Source organism: Battus philenor, unplaced genomic scaffold (genome assembly GCF_028537555.1).
Source record: "Battus philenor isolate CCGP_79_NKW_IND1 unplaced genomic scaffold, ilBatPhil1.0.hap1 SCAF_12, whole genome shotgun sequence".
In the NCBI taxonomy this organism is placed as follows: Eukaryota; Metazoa; Arthropoda; class Insecta; order Lepidoptera; family Papilionidae; genus Battus; species Battus philenor.
The window spans coordinates 9,398,367-9,417,829 of NW_027181674.1; the positions used below are offsets into that span (position 1 = coordinate 9,398,367).

The window sequence follows — 19,463 nt, forward strand, 5'->3', positions numbered from 1 at the left end:
CACTTCAAGCTTGTTACTAAGACCACATTATATAGATTGATAAATTCTTATCAAACGAATGAATAGATAGTTATTAGTAATTGGTGGCCATTATATACCACACGTAGCCACTATTAAATTTTAGTTTACTAGGGTAGAGATTGGTCACGAGCACGGTGATTTTATATTTCCAGCACATAAAGTTTTTACAAAGTACACAGGTTGAAAATTACTCAATTAAACAGTTATTTTACTTTAAAGTATTTACATGTGATGTCGAATGCTATTCAACATTATCACTATCGTCATTTCATCTGTTAGGCTCACACTGCAAAGGATGGGCCTCCCCAAAGATCGCCACGATGACAGGTTATGCGGTTCTTGCATCCGGCGACTTCCTGCGACTTTGACTGAGTCATCGGTCTTCCTAGTGGACGACCTTTTCACCCTGCGTCTACGACTCGTGGCCGCTGTCTAGAAGCTTTCGGTCCCAAAGGTCGTCGAAGTTAATTATGGAAAGAGTATTAGTAGCCATGTATTTTTTTACAACTTACCATAAAACTAAGAAAATATCTATTTTGTACTTATGAAGTTCAATTGTTGTTCTTGGAGGTGTTATATTAAATTTATCCTAAAAAGATAAATTCTTGGTTGAGGAGTTGCTATTTTGCAGGTTTAATATCGAGGTAATATTTGAAAATGTGTTTATAACCGGATTGCGACACGTTCGCGGTTTGTACCATTGCCTCTCTCGGGTCTCCGACGATATACATTTATTTAAATTTACTTCTCTCTGCAGACAGGATATAGACGTTTGCTGGCGTGTGGTGTCATATTTGTATAAAAGTAACGTAAGTAAAAGGCGAGAATATATATATATATATATATAATTTATGAAAAGAGTTGTTGAAATTAATAAAAGAAATCTCTTGATGATTCATATAAAATGAAATTTAATATTAAAATTCTAAGGATAGTCTTGATTGATTTGAGTATACATATTTTAATGTAAACACATCAAGTATGTTTAACGTTAAACTATCAATAGTAAAGAATTACATTAAAAGGATTTAATTGCCTGTGTGCTATGATTGTTTCGCGTTGAAACTGATACCTAATCATCTAGTCTAGTCTAGACGCTAGCGGATAGATTTGCAGTGCTCGTATGAGATAAGCGCAAATTTGCGACGGACATAACCGAATACCAGGGTAATTGAATACGGCGCTGTGCGTTTCGTTCCATTACTGCGTTATATTTGCTTTCATTGTTACAGATTTTTTACTGCATTATCTATAGCATTTTTTTAGGTCCTTATACAGATCGCAGGCCTTCTACTCATTGACGAATATTTATAATCTGTACCGAACCTTATATATTATACGTATGATTTGAGTGATCATTTTATAAATTTGTAAGAATGTATTTATGGAATCATTAAAAAATGATACTATTTAAAATACACATAAATGTTAACGTTATATTTTGTTTCGTGCATCTCTTATTGATTATAATATATCTTATAACACATTAAGCTATACTATCTAGTTGAAGAGTGTTCGAGAACTTTTAGCCAACAAGTTCAAGTAGATAAATTTTCAGGTAATATAATGTTGCTACGTGAGCGATAGGTGAATTTTGATAAAGATTAATTGAGTATTTTTTTATTGAAAACAGTGAATACGAATGACAAAGGTGCTCGAGGTATATAAAAGTTTGAATTGTTCGAAACGTTTTGGTTATTAATATAATTATGAAATACTTTGTATAGAAATTTAGTATTCATGATGATTACGAACGGCCGCAGACAACCGTAACTAGTTCATATTCAATAAATCAGGCAGATTATTTGTTGATGAATAGTGTACGGACCGTTGAAAAGCTCGAGAAACATAAACAAGTGTAAAAGGAAATTCGGAATATTTTCATAATTGAAAGTGGTTTAAAAAGTTATAAAAGCATGCAACAAACGAGTATCATTAAGCTCTGTGTTTACCTCTGATCCTCGTTTCATTTGTACATTTTACGGTAAGTAAAGTTTGAATAAATTCAGTTTACTTATTTAGAGTGCATTTGTTGTAATGTTTAAAGTGACTGAAAAAATATATTACGCTTAAGATGAACTCGAATCACTTCCTGAAAAGAAAGTGTCATTTAATTTACGGCGATTCTTTGTGATGGTAAGGAGAAAAGTGTTCTTTACATTTTGCTTTGTATGTGTTTTCGTTGTCTGTTATTGCAACTTAACTTCCATATGAATCTGTTTTGTATATTATTAATCCATCTTTAAAGTTACTAGGATATAACAAAGGTTTCCATTGTCGACAAAAGTAATTAAATTCTCGCTTTCCCTTGACTACTGCAATTAAATTTACCAGCACAATATGTAGACAAATTGTAAAAAAAATTGGCAACAAATTGGCAATAGTGACTAACAGGAACGAAAGTACATATTGTATATGTTCTTTCAACCTACGAATATTTTTGGAAGTTATATTGCTATAAAATATGTGAGGTACAATTTTAGAAACAGATTAAAAAATATCAAAGTTATCATCACCAGTTAAGAATCACCGCATATTTTGCTTACATTGTATTCTTCTTTTATCTTATTTGATTTTTAATCCATATTTTGCTCCAAATCGTGTGAAAATTATATTCGTAATGAATTTTATAAAATAGGTTCGTGATTGATTTTACTATAGTCAAATTCATTACGAAAAGTATTTCTTATATACGCACAAAATGTATGTACATAAGATGATACTGGAAATGACATTTTTCTGTTATTTATAATGTTTAAAAATGATTCGTAGGACGTCAATAGCAGTCTATGTCCAGCCGTGGACAGTTATTAAAAAAATAATCATATCAATATTAAATTAAACAACGCCTAGTTAGTGTTACAAGTACATTTTTAAAAGGCCGTGCTGTCGTCTAAACTTTCAAATATTACATACAAGATTGCAAAAAGCCATCAACAAAATAGCATCTGCGTATTATAGTTACATCAATTTTAAAAAATGTATGTCATATTTTGTATAAAATCCGAAGTAACTTTTTCCCTAACCTGTTGCGGCGCGGAGCGGTCAAAATCTTATGGCCGTTCTAACTGTCGCCAAATTATTAGTCTCGTAATTATACTAGCAATGACGCTACATGCAAAGTATGTTGAAACTTTCGCACTATTGTTAGGGTGGCAGAAATTAAAATTTATGTGTGAAATAAAAAAGAACACGGGTGTTACGTTGTGTAGCAAAAGGCAATAATGTCAATTGTAGCGTTATATAGCGTGGCAAAAACATTCACTACTGTATTCACAAACTGGACAGGGTTTCTAACAAAAAAAGTTTATCCAAGAAGGAGAGAAACAATTCTTCAATTCACTTAAATAACTAAAATAGTGTAAAGTTCATTTTATAAATTTTTGATCAAAAGTTTTACTAGTTTCACTCGATAGAAATATGTCCAACTTCGAAGAGGCTTAAATAATTCTAGTTTAGTTTGTTTTTCACTTTGATCTCATACGCGATATTTATAAATAATCCATAAATTGATATTGAAACTCCTATGGGTATTGGGACTCAAATAAATGTATATCCCAAATTGTTATTAAAGTTCCAAGTTTGTTTATGGAAATAGAATTTGTTTTTGTTTGTTTTAATCGTATGAACAAAAAAGGTTTTTAGCTAGAAAATATCATGGAATACTTATTAGTGAGGCATGTGGACGTCAGCCGGCGCCAACCACGCGTGTTTCGTCCAGGTGTCATCGCAGCTGACGGTCGCTATTCTCGTATGAGCGCGTTGCCGCGTGCCGTATAACAGGGAATACAGTATTTTGGCGGGTAATGTGACGAATATTTATTTTTAATACATAACTTATACATATACACACATACAAACATATATTTAAATGTATAATATATGTCTGAATATACATAAACATTATTTGTAATATTACTTATGTAAACAGAATTTTACAAGTTAATTTAATTATTATTTAATTAAAAGAATTGTGACCATAATGCGAGATCGCCTTTAACGATTTAAAATATGTTTTGCGGGTAGACATACAACATTAATATTGCAGGTATGTCCTAACATACAATATTGGTAGTGAGACTTGTGATCTAATGGTTCCAGGTGACAAATGCAAACGCGGTGCTTTTCAGTACAACGTATTTTGTAGCCCCGGATTGCATTCATTGTTCACGGAAAGTGTCCCGCATTGTGGAATGCCGGATTCGTCTCATCACTAGTTTTTGGTACAGAACCTATAGTACTGAAAGCTGACAATTATTATAAAATCGTATTATAATACCTAGATTTTGAAGATCATTGGAAATTGACATTAAATGCGTTTGTGTACTATTAACACAATTAATTTGGATCAGTTAATAAATGTTGTTGGAAATATCCTATTAAGACAAATTCTTAAATAGATATTTCTTATGATCTCAGCACGGTTGTTCCCAATGTTTTATTTTAAACAACAAACAACTAATGTCTTAACTAATCTGCCATGATTTCATTGAAAGCGACCGGCGCGATTCGTCTTCGTTGGTGAATAGGATTTACTCGATACGATAAATAATTTTCTAGGCTATTTATGATTTAGACAGAGGTATACAATATTGGAGTATTATTTATGTAATATAACGTTTGCCAGAAGAGGCTTATATAGTTTAAAAATGTTTATGACAGCATTTTTACTATATATACAAGATTCTATTTCAGTGACCAAATAATAATTTTTAATATTTCAGTCTACGCCGATTGGATTAAAAGATTCGATTTTATTAGTTATAGTTTTATAATATTCTTTAGATCATTATAAAGTTTACGTGTATAAATTAAGAAGACAATATGACTTCTTTTTTAAACATCGCTTCATGTATAAGAAAACCGGAGGCCCGTACCCAAAGTGAGGTCCATATTATATCACTGAATAGATAGATACATATTAAACATACATATATATTAAAAAGAGATTTGCCTTTGAACGCCTGAATCCATTAGATATATATATAAATATGTAAATGCCGAAAGGTACCAAGAGTGTCTGCTAGAATTCTGATTATGAATATTGAATCACTTTATGGATCTTAATAATAATAGCAAAGATTATTGTTAAAAATACTTATTGTATTTTCTGTGTAACGCAGAACTGGAAATGGTAAAATGTGCAAAGAAGGTGCAAGTTTTGCTAAACGTGATATTTTAGGTCAGTAATGAATGAGGATTTCTTAAAATTTATGAATGACAGAATTCTTAACTATTGTGAGATATCCTGTGTCATTGTTGTCGTTACCTGCAATCGTCTCTGCTCTTTTGTATTAAAATTAGTTTTCTACCTGCTTCACATAGACGTGATCCGAACAAAAATATGTGGGCTTTGACAATCGCAGGCCGGTAACTCAACAACGTAACCGTTCGATCCTAAGCTTTGTTAAGTTATTGCTCGGTCTTAATGCCGCCGTCCCCACCGCTACACTAGTTCAGGTATTTATGAATGGACGTGACGGTCAGGCAGGCGGGACGCTCTGGCGCGGTAACCGCCAGGTAGAAAATTACACTTTAGGAATTCTTTCAACACGTCGGGTCGAGCTACTCAACTCCGTAGCTGAGGATAAGCCGCAGCGCGGGGTCCGGGGCGCGGGACAAGGGGAGCTGCCAACGCGCATGCGTCGCGCTCTTTTGAGTGAGACGATCCCTCCTTCTCAGTTTATTCACAGTCGTCGCGGACGAACCCTGTGTCGTCATGTATCGTTTACCAACTTTCTCGAGTAGTGATGTGATACGGTATAGCAGTATACAAATGAAATATCGTTAGGTATATTTATTATTAAAACTGAAAATTATGCGTTAAAAATTCAAAACAATCTCAGTGAAAGTTTGACATTGAACAAAATTGTGTTAAAACAAAAATGAAGTGGCTAATAGTGTTGGTAAATGTAATGGTGTGGGAAACAATTTTTGCTGGTTTCGCACCGCCTGGATCGTGTCCTCCGGTGTGTGCTTGCAAATGGAAAGGTGGCAAACAAACTGTGGAATGTGTGGAACGAGCTCTTATTACAGTGCCAGAGCCTGTTGACCCTGCTACTCAAGTATTGGATTTATCAGGGAACAATTTGCAAATCCTTCCTCAAGAAGCTTTTGCTAGAACAGGACTTGTTAATTTACAACGGGTATACTTACGTAGTTGCAATATTGGCCAAATACATGATCGTGCGTTCAAGGGGCTTACTAATTTAGTTGAATTAGATTTGTCACATAATTTATTGACACAAATTCCATCTAATAGTTTCAACGATGCTCCCTTTCTAAGAGATTTAACTTTAAGTCATAATCCTACAGTAAAAATTCATTCAGACGCTTTGAGCAGTCTGGGAAGCATTGTCAAACTCGATTTATCTCAATGCGTTATTAGAGATATCGCTCCTGACGCATTTAAAAATTTACGATCTTTAGAATCTCTAAAATTAAATCACAATAATCTCCGTGATATACCATTAAGTTCTCTTGAAAAGTTGGACAAACTCCGCGTGATCGATTTATCTGACAACCCATGGACATGTGATTGTCGTTTGAGAGACTTAAAACTATGGTTAACAAAACACAAGCTATTATCAACTCCGACGTGTTTGTCTCCTCCAAGATTAGCAAATAAACCATTTTCAGAATTAACAATAGAAGAATTTGCTTGTAAACCTGAAATTTTACCCATTGATAGACACGTAAGAGCAGGAATTGGTACAAACGCAACTGTAATTTGTAGAACAGAAGGCGTACCGAGTGCAAATATTACTTGGTATTGGAATGGTCGCTTATTACAAAATGGAACTACTTTCAATAATCATCAGAAAATAATTATATTCGAAGAAGGAGATTCGAAAAAGAAATCTTCATTAATCCTTACGAATTTGCAGGAATCCGATTCAATTGAGTTTTACTGTGTAGCAGAGAACAAAGGTGGCAACGCGGAAGCTAATTTCACAGTCCATGTTTCCCAGATAGCAGCAGGAATGGCGTCATTAGGCAGCGCACAAATTGCAAGCCTGGGAGCCGCATTGTTCTTGCTTATTATTGTTATTTCGCTGGGTTTACTTATAACATTTGTAAGATTTCGCCCATCTCCATCTTGTGAAAGTAAAACCCCGAATACGTTGGATCGTGTGGTATCTGGAAATGAGGTACATCCCACTGTCAATGATAGACCCCATGTATCTGTTTTGGCAAATAGACAAGAATCCCCAAATTACAACGATGGTAAATGTAATCCAGTTGTTAAACCCCCTCGTGTCAGTGACATACCTTACACTACTAATCACTACGAAGGACGAGGCAGTATTGTTACAGCTGGCGGTCCCGCAATGGTTTCGCCGACTATTTCTGTCGGCATTGACCCTGACCTAATCAATGACACCAGACCAGATAGTGCGACTAGACCGGGAAGTGGTGAATATGCCCGAGAAACTTCTGATTCGTTATACCCATCGGGTATGTGGGAGCAAATTAAAATGAATCAGGCAAGCAGCTTGGCTCGAGCAGTGAGTACTGCATTACCTAGTTTCTACACAGATAGAACCCCAATTATAGAGAACTCTAGTGTGAACGGTTCACAAGAAGAACTTGGATACATGAGTCGAACGTTTCCGCGTTCACATGCAATGGCCACGGTTACTACTGCTCCAATAGACGCGTCATACCCTTCTGATTACGGCTTACCGACCGCGACGGGTGCGCGTACCCTTCGCGTGTGGCAACGGGCGCCGCCTGTCCTACCACCGGTATCAGCTTTGAAGCGTGTGTTGACTATAACCAGACCTTCGACGGAAGATAGTTTCCACGATGGCTGTGCCACGGATGTTTGAATGACATAATAATGTAAAAATTCTATGGAGATTTGTTAAAATGTAAATATTTATTGTATACACGACTATTGTGGCGTGTGTAACCAGATACGTACCTAAGCTGATTAGTTACTGTTAGTGTAATAGTTTTTGTATTATATAAATTATTATTCAGATAACTAGGTGAAAGTTTCATTGGGTCCTAATATTGTATGGACCTGCGACTGATTAGATGATGGAATTAAGTGAAAATATATCGTATTACGGAAAGATATTGTCTTTGATCGCCAAATAAATAAATAGTTAATGTACAAGTAATGTATTTTCAGTGTTGAAATAATGTGTTAACGAGTTTAAGAATATAAAAATATGGAAGCAAGTATCCAAAGACTTTTGCAAAAGTTAGGTAACCTATAATAATTGTTGTAATGCACGATGAATGTTGTTTAATGTATGATGATGTGTCAAACTGTGTTGGAAAAATAAGAATAATAGCAAAATGACTAATAAAAATGGCGATTAAAATTATGCACTTTTGTTTAAATAAATAAAACCTTTATCACAAACTCATAAGTAAACGCACTTGCCGTTCTTCAAATTACCTATCAACCTTAAATTTGAATAGAGAGTACAATAGTTTATTGACTCTATGTGAATTGCAGGAATAGTTTGTTGAAAAATTAAATGTTAGGTTGATTGATTTTAATATATTAAGGAAAACATGGCGTTAATACAAATATTTTATATATTTGTGATCTTTTTTTAAAGCAGATAAATCAGTTATCTCAGCGGGAATGATGATGAAAAGCACAGGTAACTTTTTATTAATAGTTAAGATCGATAGTTATTTCGTAGTAATCGTATCATATCATATAAAATATATTACCTCATATATTCGTTTTAATCTATACAAACAAATGGTCTCTAGTTATCTATATTATCGAATTATTTACATAATTTTATGTACTCAGGTACGGCTTGATTAACATGTCTTTTGGATTTTGGGTCTTAAGTTCTACCAGTTTACGATTCACGATTTAAAAAAATACTACGCCGTAATGTTATTTTTTTAATTTACTTAATATACTTGCCCAAAAGTAACACATCTGTTTGGCTCAATAGACAAAAATAAAATGTAATTACTTGACACTTTTGCAACTTATCACATATAATGTTCCATAACGTGAAATATAAATATTTAGTTGACTATGTTATGCTTCGTTAGATATTTAATAAATTAAATAAACTGTTAAGGCTACGTATATGAAAACGCTAGAAAAAAAAATTTCATCATAATATGTTGCTGATGCTTATATTATTTTATTTATCCACTTTTCGATTTTATCAACAACCAAAACAGACGTAAAAATGCTTTACCTTAAAGTGTAATTAAGAAAATAAAAAAACATTATTAATTAATAACAATGGAATGTGTGTGATTAGTTTTTGTTGATTAATTAGACGATGTAAATGATGCAAGGAAAGTTTTTGTAAGGCATCTTGGTTATGGTCTTTATCGTGTCTTCTTCGTTGAAGTTATCAAGCAGGACGTATTTGCAATAAAAAATATATCGTCGCTCCTTTAGTCCCATGCATCGGAGAAACCGGTTCGCGCTAGTTCATTTCCGCTCAATTCACTTTTTTATTACAAAAACGAAACCCTAAGCGGGTTCAATGGAATCGAGTTTGAAGCGTGAAGTTAGTGGTCAAATAACACAAAACGAGTTTTATATAAACCTTCTTGCTTATGAACTACCGGAAGTAATTTTATTTTATTTTTTGATACGGTGTAACAGATTGGTGGTTTAAATAATAAAATTAAGAATTTCTAATAAAAAAGTGTTATTGATATTTCATAGATTCTTTTTAAATTTAACATTTTAAGTCATTTATATCCTTATTCTTACAATTCGATGTTATTAAGTTTGCTAGTGTGAACATATTTTAGGTAAGCATGTGTGTTTTAGTTTTTTGTACATTTACTAGTGCAGTCAAACGAAAATGTTTTCACTTTCTTTTACTTAAAATTATACTTTCACTTATAACACTTAGCTGTAACGTTTTCTTTAAGGCGTAACCTACTTTAGTCTCCCTATAAACATTTATTATTATTTTCCGCTTATTTCATTCTGTATATTTTATATTATATTCAATATTTTATAATTAGTTACAGAAAGATATGTTTTAAGTTTATAGTCACTGTGTATCTTTCTGCGGGATTTGGAGCAAGGTGAAAATTTAATTAATATAAAAAAAAAATTAAAATATTTTCCCGCATCTGTTTTCTCAGTGATAAAATAATGAACAAAAAATAAGAAATTCTTAAGAAATCTCCATCTCGACAATTTTCTTTGACTATAAATTCTTTTAATATGACTAGAATAGCTAAAATTGTATTTTTTTTTGTAATCGATAAGGCTTAATGGCAATTTGCCAATGTCTCATAGAACACTTAAATGTTTTTACTGTACTGCGACTAAGACTTTTTAAATTATGTGGCTTTCGACTTTGGATTTTACCTAAGTAACAAAATATCATAGTAACGTCGCCTTTAAAGTTACCTGTTCAATATTTATCGCAAATAAATAGCGAGTATAATAAATTAAAGAAGCTTAAATAGGCGCGGCTTATTCGCTTCACGACATTAAAGAAACGTAATCAAGTTGTATATTATTTGGAATTATTTAACTAGTATTTTGTTAAGTGTATAAAACACTAAAAATGTTTTTTTGGACCTCAAACGAAGTATCTTAACAAACAGAATTTAGTATCCAGCCTCAGATTAAACGCATGCCTTGTAAAAATTGATCGTTTCTATATTTGTACTACTATAAATTACAGAAACTGTCTTAGGTGTTTAATAACAATTTTTCATAGACAAGTGACTTCTGTGGTCATTAGCCTTAACTTTAATGTTCTCCATTATGCGACGGATATGTAAATAATTTAAAATGAGAAATAGTAAAATGGTGAAACGCTACATGATGGACACCATTTCCTGTCGTTACAATGTAATGTCAGGTTGTCTTAATGCAACCGAAAAGTAACGTCTGTAATTTATGTTCGTCTTTACGGGGATTTTTATATTTATCTCTAAGCATTTCCGTTAGATTTAAAATTCAATACAATCATTAATGAAATAAAATTTGCTTATAATTATATTTACAAGGTGTCCCGCAACGAATAGATAATCCTGGTGTGCCTAATAGTATGAAGCGCTCATAAATGTACAAAACAATTTCAGTAGGTGAGTAGGTAATTTTGATTTTTTTAAAAAAAAAGCTTTTAATTGATCTTACTGTACTTCTATATAATGGCCGCCAAATAATGAAACTTGGTACATTTTTGGTGTTATCGAGTTCCTCACACATATTCTTAATAGAAATGCAGTAAGCTTGTGGTTTACATGAAAGTACAGTAATGTAAGCCAATTATACGTATTTTTTAAAGAAACTTATTGTTTTAAGCGCCAATTGGATTTTTTTGAGCTCTTGTATACTAAACTATTTATTAGGCACTCCAGGATTGACCATTATTATAGGACACTGTACATGTATATTTATATTTCAGTTTCCAAATCCGAGAGTACTATGCACATAAATCGTAATTAATTATATTGCGTAAGGAGTTTATTTAAAAATTTTAAAGGACGTCACATGGGTATACAAAAATAATTAGCGATGCCGCTAAAGATATTATATTTTTTCCTTAAACTACAAATGTTTATGCCCAGAAATTGTGCTAGCCTGGATCTAGATCTATAAGCTTTTAATTGACTCTCCCGAGGACACACACAGGAGTCGTGACTCCGTCGTGACGGTATTTATCTAGCTGTCGAGAATTTTTAACAACAGTAGGGTGAATTATTGTCTCTATTATATGTATATCTTGTATCTATTGGTTAAATATTTAGGTAAATCAGCAAAGTTTTTTGTACATCAAACAACGGACAAGAAAAGCATCACCATCGTCCGATCTTAAACATACATTGCTCGTACACTTTCTATTAGAGAAAGCGTATGAAACACCCTATCTTGTCTTAAGGTGGCAAGGGTAAACGTACTTATACGCGGGTTTTGCATAAAAGCTCAGAGTACCATTCTGTATCGTTACATACATGTAATAAATAGCCTTTTAAATGCCATGCTTGTTTACGCAAAATTATACAAATATAATATTTTATTTAAAATTAAATAACAAATGCAGAGAAATTACGTTTAATTTTTAACAATGTTTTTATCTATTCGTAGAACGAAAAATGTTCTGGAAAAATTCCGCTTACATTCCGGTGATAGCGCTAATATTTAATAGCAACAGTAATCAAGTTAATGTCAGGCGGCGGCTCGCTTCTTGTTCTATAAAATAAAATTTTGAAACAAAATACAAAAAAAAATTGAGGTGGATTTTGCATTTCTCTTCTAAAGGTATCCACTAATTGTTCACAAAAGTTTAAATTTAATTTTGTACTTATTGTAGGATGTTCGGTGCTATTAACCTTTCTGGCTTTTAAAGCTTCACCGAACCCTGAGCTTACGGATAGGGAATCCGTAGATTGAAATGTATTTATTGCACTAGTTTATCAACTATTACATAACTTTCATGTAGCCAAGAGATCGCTATTTTAATAAATGTACATGCGGTGTTACATTGATAAAATTTATTTACATGTTTTCAACTTTAATAATGTAGTATTGACAAAATACTCCCATATTAAAGTTGAAAGTTTTAAAAACTTACAAAGATTATTATTGACCTGACACGCCTAAGGTAGTAAAGTTCTCAAAAGGAGACCACGAACCAGCAAGCGCAGCGCAAGACATCCGCGCACAAGGTGGACACAGACGGCCTTTGTCAAAGGTGAGACACTGGATACAGACCGCTTCTAACCGGTCCTTTTGGGAATCTATAAGGTCTATGTCCAGCAGTGGACCTCCTATGGCTAAAATATAATAAAAGGTGATGATGAATGAAATTTAAATTTAAGTAAAAAATTGGCGCAGACTCTCAGACTTCCATTGGGCCGGACTATGTCAGACAATAAACGTTCAGTGGCTAAAATAACGAGGGGAGTCTCATAGTTTCATACTAGAATAGTAATTTACAGATTTAAATTGTCCTATTAATACAGTGATCAAAATAACAATAATTGTAAGTTGACCTGATATGCCATGGCTTAGATACACCTATATTTTAACAGTAATAAAATTCTTGGGATAGACTTCAACTGCTATATTCTAAGACCATCCTATAGACTACATGTTTATGAATGTAATTTTAATAAAATATAACTAATATATACAATATAAATAAGAAACACTCTCTGCAGTATGCGCCGCATTAACCACATAACCATGTAAGGCGGTAGCCGTCCACTGCAAAGTATGAAGGATAGGCCTCCCCAAATATCGTCAAAATACTTGCGCACATCCAGCGACATCCTTGACTTTGTCGTCGGTCCTCCTAGTGGGGTACTGCTACAACCCACACAGCGTCTCGTGGTCGCTTTTGGAGAACTTTTTGACCTTGGTATAAAATTTGGTGTGAGGCAAAAAAATTGAATTTACTTTTTTTATATATAAAATGGATAAAAACCAGGTTGTTCAATCTTCTAATAGCGAATCTTTTCTTAATTTGGTCACAGTATGATCTACGGTAGGCGGAAGAATAGTGGCGTCGAAGAAGCTCGTGAGCTCCGGCAACTGCAGATACGAAATGTAATATTTTGTTAAAAAATATCAGAAAGAGAAGTCAGTTTTGGTTTTAAAATGGGATTTTATTATTAAAAAGCCTATTCAATTGTGATCATCTGAGGTATGTACATGAATTATGAGCATTATATTAGAAAAAATTCTACGCAGTATTGCTAGAACTACAAGAATACATTTGTCTGCGATTCAATGAGTCTTTCAATCATTTCGAGACACCGACGTAAACATTAGAATTCTTGAAAAATGTAGACGAAAAAGTACAACTATACGATGCATAAAAATCAATATCTATATAAAAATAAATATCTGTTCAGATTCGTTGAGGTTTAAAGAAAATCACAATAATAATGTGAGGTATAAAATTATTCCAGCGAACACCACAATATATTGTATTGTTTTATAGAATATTATTGAAATAGTGTACTTGCACATATTGCGCTTAATTTCGATATTTAATTATTTAAATGTATAAATTTAAGCCGTGATAACAAGTAGAATAATATGAGTGGCAAAAATTATTGTGTAATTCATTTCAATGATAAGCTTAGAGTATTGAGCAATAATGAAAGTATGCTAACGTCGCGCTCACCACCGTTTTAGATATCTTCATTACAGCGAAGTATATTTTATTTGGTCTACACTCAATACACACTTTATACTATTACAAGAAATATTCAAAGAAATTAAAAGCAGAAAAAGTAGTGTCAGTATATCTGTTAAAAGCAGACACGGCATTCACTAATTGTTTTCACTAAATATACATAACACAGGTTAGACTAAGAAGCTAAAAAAAATATAAGAAGTAATAAATTAACATAGTTTGTATAAGCACAATGTCCTACAAAATGGGTATGCTTGAATGTTGATAGATATACTGTAGTAGTTCAATAACTTGCACATTCTAAATTGGAGAGCTACAACTGAGATAACTAAGAATTTGTATCCTCGCAGCAGGCAGGAGGCAATAGAGGAGTAATCGTATATTTAGGAAATCTCGTAAGGAGTATAATTACATTGCGATAAATACAATATTTATTTTTTAACTATTTTTCATATCTTTTGTTTACGAGAGTTTTAGGGATAGTAAGGGTAATGATAGTATAAGATGATCAATCCGACGTCGCTGTACCATAGTGTGTAACATAGAAAAAAATTGAAAATAAACGTGAATTGTTCTTTTTTCTTTTTATTTATGTATAAAAAGTGTTAATAAATAAATAGATAAAACCCAGGGATTATTTTTGTCTATTAATATTATTTAGATACGTAATAATCGCATTAATGTTAACTTATATATGCATTTAAAAATTTGAAGAAGCTGTTGATATAAATTAATAATCATATTTTAAAACCAAAAAGAATTTAACATATTGTAACTAAAAAAATACAATCAACATTAATTTAGGCTAATATGATGTATTAACGAGATGCAAAGAATCTCAGCAAAAATGAAGAGGATTTGCGTGACTAAGTAGCAACTAGAAACTATAAGGGCTTCCCGTTAGAAGAATGTGGAATTTTCTTCGTATTAAACATTTGTTTTGCAGAAACAAATTACATTTTAATTTTAAGAAAAAATACAGCGTTCAACGCAGACTTTAACGCCATTTTAATGATTATTTTTTCTACTTCCCGTGAAAAGAATAATAAATAAATGACGAAGTTTCCCGATATATATTATATGGTTTACCTTACCTATGGTGGTATTACCTTAATTCAGTTCATTTTAAGTGCAAGAAAGTGACAATTTCGGTTTTTCTTGCAATTTTAAACATTAAGTATCTACATTGTAGCTATAATAATAATAATAATACTTTAAGCATATTATAAAGTTTGATGAAACAATTGATATTGATTGATTGAAGAGCGGAATTCAATTATAACATTATAATATGATTTAATATTATAATGTTACAATTGAATTCCGCTTGTATTTATAGTCGATACTACTGAACCAACAAATAATAAAACAAAAACCATCCTGTCGAAATTCGCCTCCATTTCTGTTTTATTTCAAGTAGAATACCTTAAAGCTCGATCCGCGATATCTTAATCCCTCAGTCCGTGGTCAGCTTACTTATCTTAAATCTACTAGTCTTAACGTCAATTAGCATTGGTTTATTTCTAATTTTGTCTCTATAGTTCTTGTAAACGTCTCACATAAACATTAACGGTAAGTAACACGGGTATTTTAACTTATTACGCTTTCACACAAATTATTCTGTGCGAAAGTAACAATATGTGCTTGTAAAATTCGCTCCTTATTGTAAATAGGTTAAAAGATACGATTAACATTTTTTTTTCAAACTTATGGCCTTAATAATGAGTGAGTGGGGAAGAGCCTTTAAAAATTTACAAGGTCAATTTTACATATAATCGGCTCCTTGCACGCCATCCTAGGAGCTTTAATACTCGTAGTTCGAGGTCAAACCGATATAACTTTAAAATGTTTGTGATTTCATAACTGTTTTGAAGAAAATTAAATAGTATATGTACTATTTCTATATAAAATAAATAAATTTATAATTGTTATATACAAATTGTTAAAGTATATCTTTACTTTTGACTAAAAGTGAATATATTGAATCTGAAGTTCTAGTTAAGTAGAACAGATAAAAGAGTGTGACTTTGGTAACCCTATTAATTTTTAGAATTGGCAATTTATGAAAAGATAAAACAATAATTTAAATATCGAAAATAGAACTCTCATTAATCTTTAAAAAGAATTGGCGCAATTTACAAAATTACTTGATGAAAAATTTTAAAATTTGTACGTGTTAAATCAACAATTGTCAAACAAAGCCAAGCGTGAATTTGTTTTTGCAATTGTTGTCTATCGAGACTCAGGTTAAGTTTTGGTGATGAATCTCTATCTCGTGCCTTCGTTTACAGTTAGTTTAACGGGTTCAAACGTGGTCATACTGACCTCAGCGACTACCGCACCTAACATCGAAATCTCATAAGAGAGTTACCAATCAGTAATTTCGAGCAACAGTATATGTCAAATTCAAAACATTTTCCCCGATCATGTAGGTGTTAGGAAGATCTGTACTTGCTGTTTATCCTACATTTTGACTAAAGCCTGAAAACGCCGTCGCATAAATTGTTGTCTGGAAATCATATTGAAAATCGACATTAACGTCTCAAAAAAAGCTTTTGAAGCTAACTAAAGAGGAGCTGTTCCTGAAACCAAGAGACCCCCTTCTCAGTGAAAGTTTTTCCTAGATCTTAGATTTACCTACAAACATTAAGATATAGATGGTTGCCTAGTTCTTTTAACTATTATGCAACAATTTAAAAAGAAATAGTAACTGCAGAGTGGTTCATTAGCTTTTGTTTGCATTTTTTTAAAAAAAGCTGTAGGACATCGTCCAGGCAGACGTCGAAAAGCGGTGGCTGCATTCGAAAATGCTTTGGAAAAGACCTATAAAGAGGAGTAAACCAACTGCTTCTCATAATGATTTTACTAGACTCAACGGTGCTTAGATTGTCAAAGGGACTATTTTGAAAAAGTAATGAATAATTTATAGTTAGTTATCACGTAATTTCATTTTCGGTATTTAAAACACAGCGTCTTGCACCAGCGTCTTGGGTTTGGTCGAAAGGAAAGAGACTGGTAGCAAGGAACATCAGTTCCGTCAAACGTTATTAAGGGTAAACTTGAAATCTATGTTAGATTTGACTAACATTACATACTATAACAAGTGAAACATACACCTTGATTTAGAAGTGCCGAAAAACTACCAAATTGAATACCTTGTTATGAATTATTGGGACTTTTTTTATAATTTAATTATGAAAAGGTTTAAGAAATTTATGTAAAAAAGTTATTAAGTTAAAGTAGTTGTAGCTGCGATAAGCTCACATTCTGCCAATTTAAATCTTAGCTCAACGGTAATGTGGCAAGTGAGCTGCTACCTTAAAGGAAATTAAAACAGTATTTTTAAAATTATTCGCATAAGCACCCATTTAAAAATGTGTAGATCCGCCTTCATTATCGAATTTAATGCATATGAAGATAAATATTTGCTATTAATAATTAAGTGGATTAATCGAAATGTGTATTTAGTATCAAAATGTTACATTTATGTTACTTCAAGTAAAGGTATGAAATATATTGATTTTGTAACAAAAACGGGGGCTGGTTGCAAACGGGGTGAACGACCTTGTCACTGCAGATTCACCCCGCCATATTGGTTGGGGTTCCCGCGTCACTAATGGAGTAGCGACGGCTAAAATATGAGCCCATTCTCCTCTCCATGCGTTGAAAAACAGCCGGAACTTCTGTAATCGTTTCCAAAGTTAAATCGCTTGTAAATTGTAGTACCTTTACGCAAAAATCTTTGAGAATCAAAATACAACTTCAGTTTACACAAGCTTTATCGTTTAAATTTCAAAATATTTCTACTATAGTTTTGGTATTGTATCAATTGATAGCTACAACATGACAAAAATAAAGTCATTTTTAATTTACTTTTAGGTTTAAATATGCGAATGAAATGTTTGTTTTTTGTACTAAATGTTCCAATGTTAACAAAATTTTATAACGAATAATATAGTTTCTTGTGATTTTTGTTTCTTTTTTGTATTTTAAATATACGGACGGAAATATTTTATATCATATTTTAGTTGGCAGTAATGAATTTTAAAATAAATGGTAAATTCTTCTGACGCGAAAAGGATATTTTAATATAGTGTGGCGGAGACAAAGATAAAAGAAATGTAAAATGCGTGTAATCATGTGAATTACAATAATATTTTTGGTATATCTAAAAAAGGAATATGTAAAAAGGAGGTTCAATACATTCACACGCATTTAAAAAATATCCATAGTAAGTGGTTGACAGTTTTCTTTAAAAAGCGCCACAAAATCGAAAGGGAATTTCATTGTCAAGAAACAAGTGATATATAAAATCCGCCTACGTCTGAATCGACTTTTAAGAGGATAAAATGTTTGAACCTAAGAGGAATATACGAGAATAAGTAGGGCATTGCCACAGTTGGATAAAAATACATGTCGAATGCAGGCGTTCAGTGAAACGTTTCATATGTAAATGGCCCCGTAATCTGTAGGAGCTTTCCCGGCGAGTAGACATCGAGAGGCCGTGGATCGTGAGCTCGCTTTGGAGACTTTCCTTCATAATATCAATCTTTTTATTTGGTACAGTAAACGGTACTAATTTTAAAAAGACAGCTGTCCTGTTCTATATGACTTCCTCTTAGGTGGATTACATTGACATTCGTTACATATCTATTCTATGTTGTTGGGGTTCACTTGGACAGACAGCTGTTCGGCCGAATATTTTGAACCAATTTGTTTGGCGTGTACAGTTTTGCCACATTTGTTGCATTCTATTCCTAGATTCCTTTTTGTTAGAACTTTTCACACCACATTGCGTAGTACCGTTTTACGCGATCCCAACGTGAATGTCAATGAAATGATAGAAGTTAATTATACTGAAGTATATCGTATCACCACGAATCTTCTGCATCGAAACTATTAATATCACGTTTCATTGATGCAGTATTAAAATAATTGCAAATATTAAAATTTTAAAATTGTTTTAGATATAGATAAAAATTTTATAATTTACTTTTCTTCACAGCAACAGCTCTGACGACGAACAGTCTCTGATAAATGTATGCTAGACAATTTAATTTGTAACATCCTCCTTTTGCTTACTTATGCGAGACACGACGCAAAATACTGAGTGTGATTTTTATTATGTAAGTGTCCGAAGTACAAAATATGCCAGCCATTATTAAAACTGTCACTTATTTCATACCCTTTAAGAGTATTGTTGAGTAAACAATATAACCAAAGAATTTTTCAAATAATTTTTAAAACTTTGTGCTTTTTGAATATACTTGGCTAATTGCCCGATTTTTTTGATGTACTTTGATTTTATTGACGTACAAGCAA

General features: G+C 32.5%; 1 protein-coding gene across 1 annotated transcript; it reads left to right on the forward strand.

Moving 5' to 3' along the window:
* The first annotated feature begins 5,679 nt into the window (after positions 1–5,679).
* Positions 5,680–8,344, forward strand: kek1 (kekkon 1). The gene has a single exon (XM_068776378.1). The coding sequence runs from the start codon at positions 5,907–5,909 to the stop codon at positions 7,851–7,853; it is 1,947 nt and encodes a 648-aa protein (XP_068632479.1). The 5' UTR covers positions 5,680–5,906; the 3' UTR covers positions 7,854–8,344.
* The last annotated feature ends 11,119 nt before the right edge of the window (positions 8,345–19,463 follow it).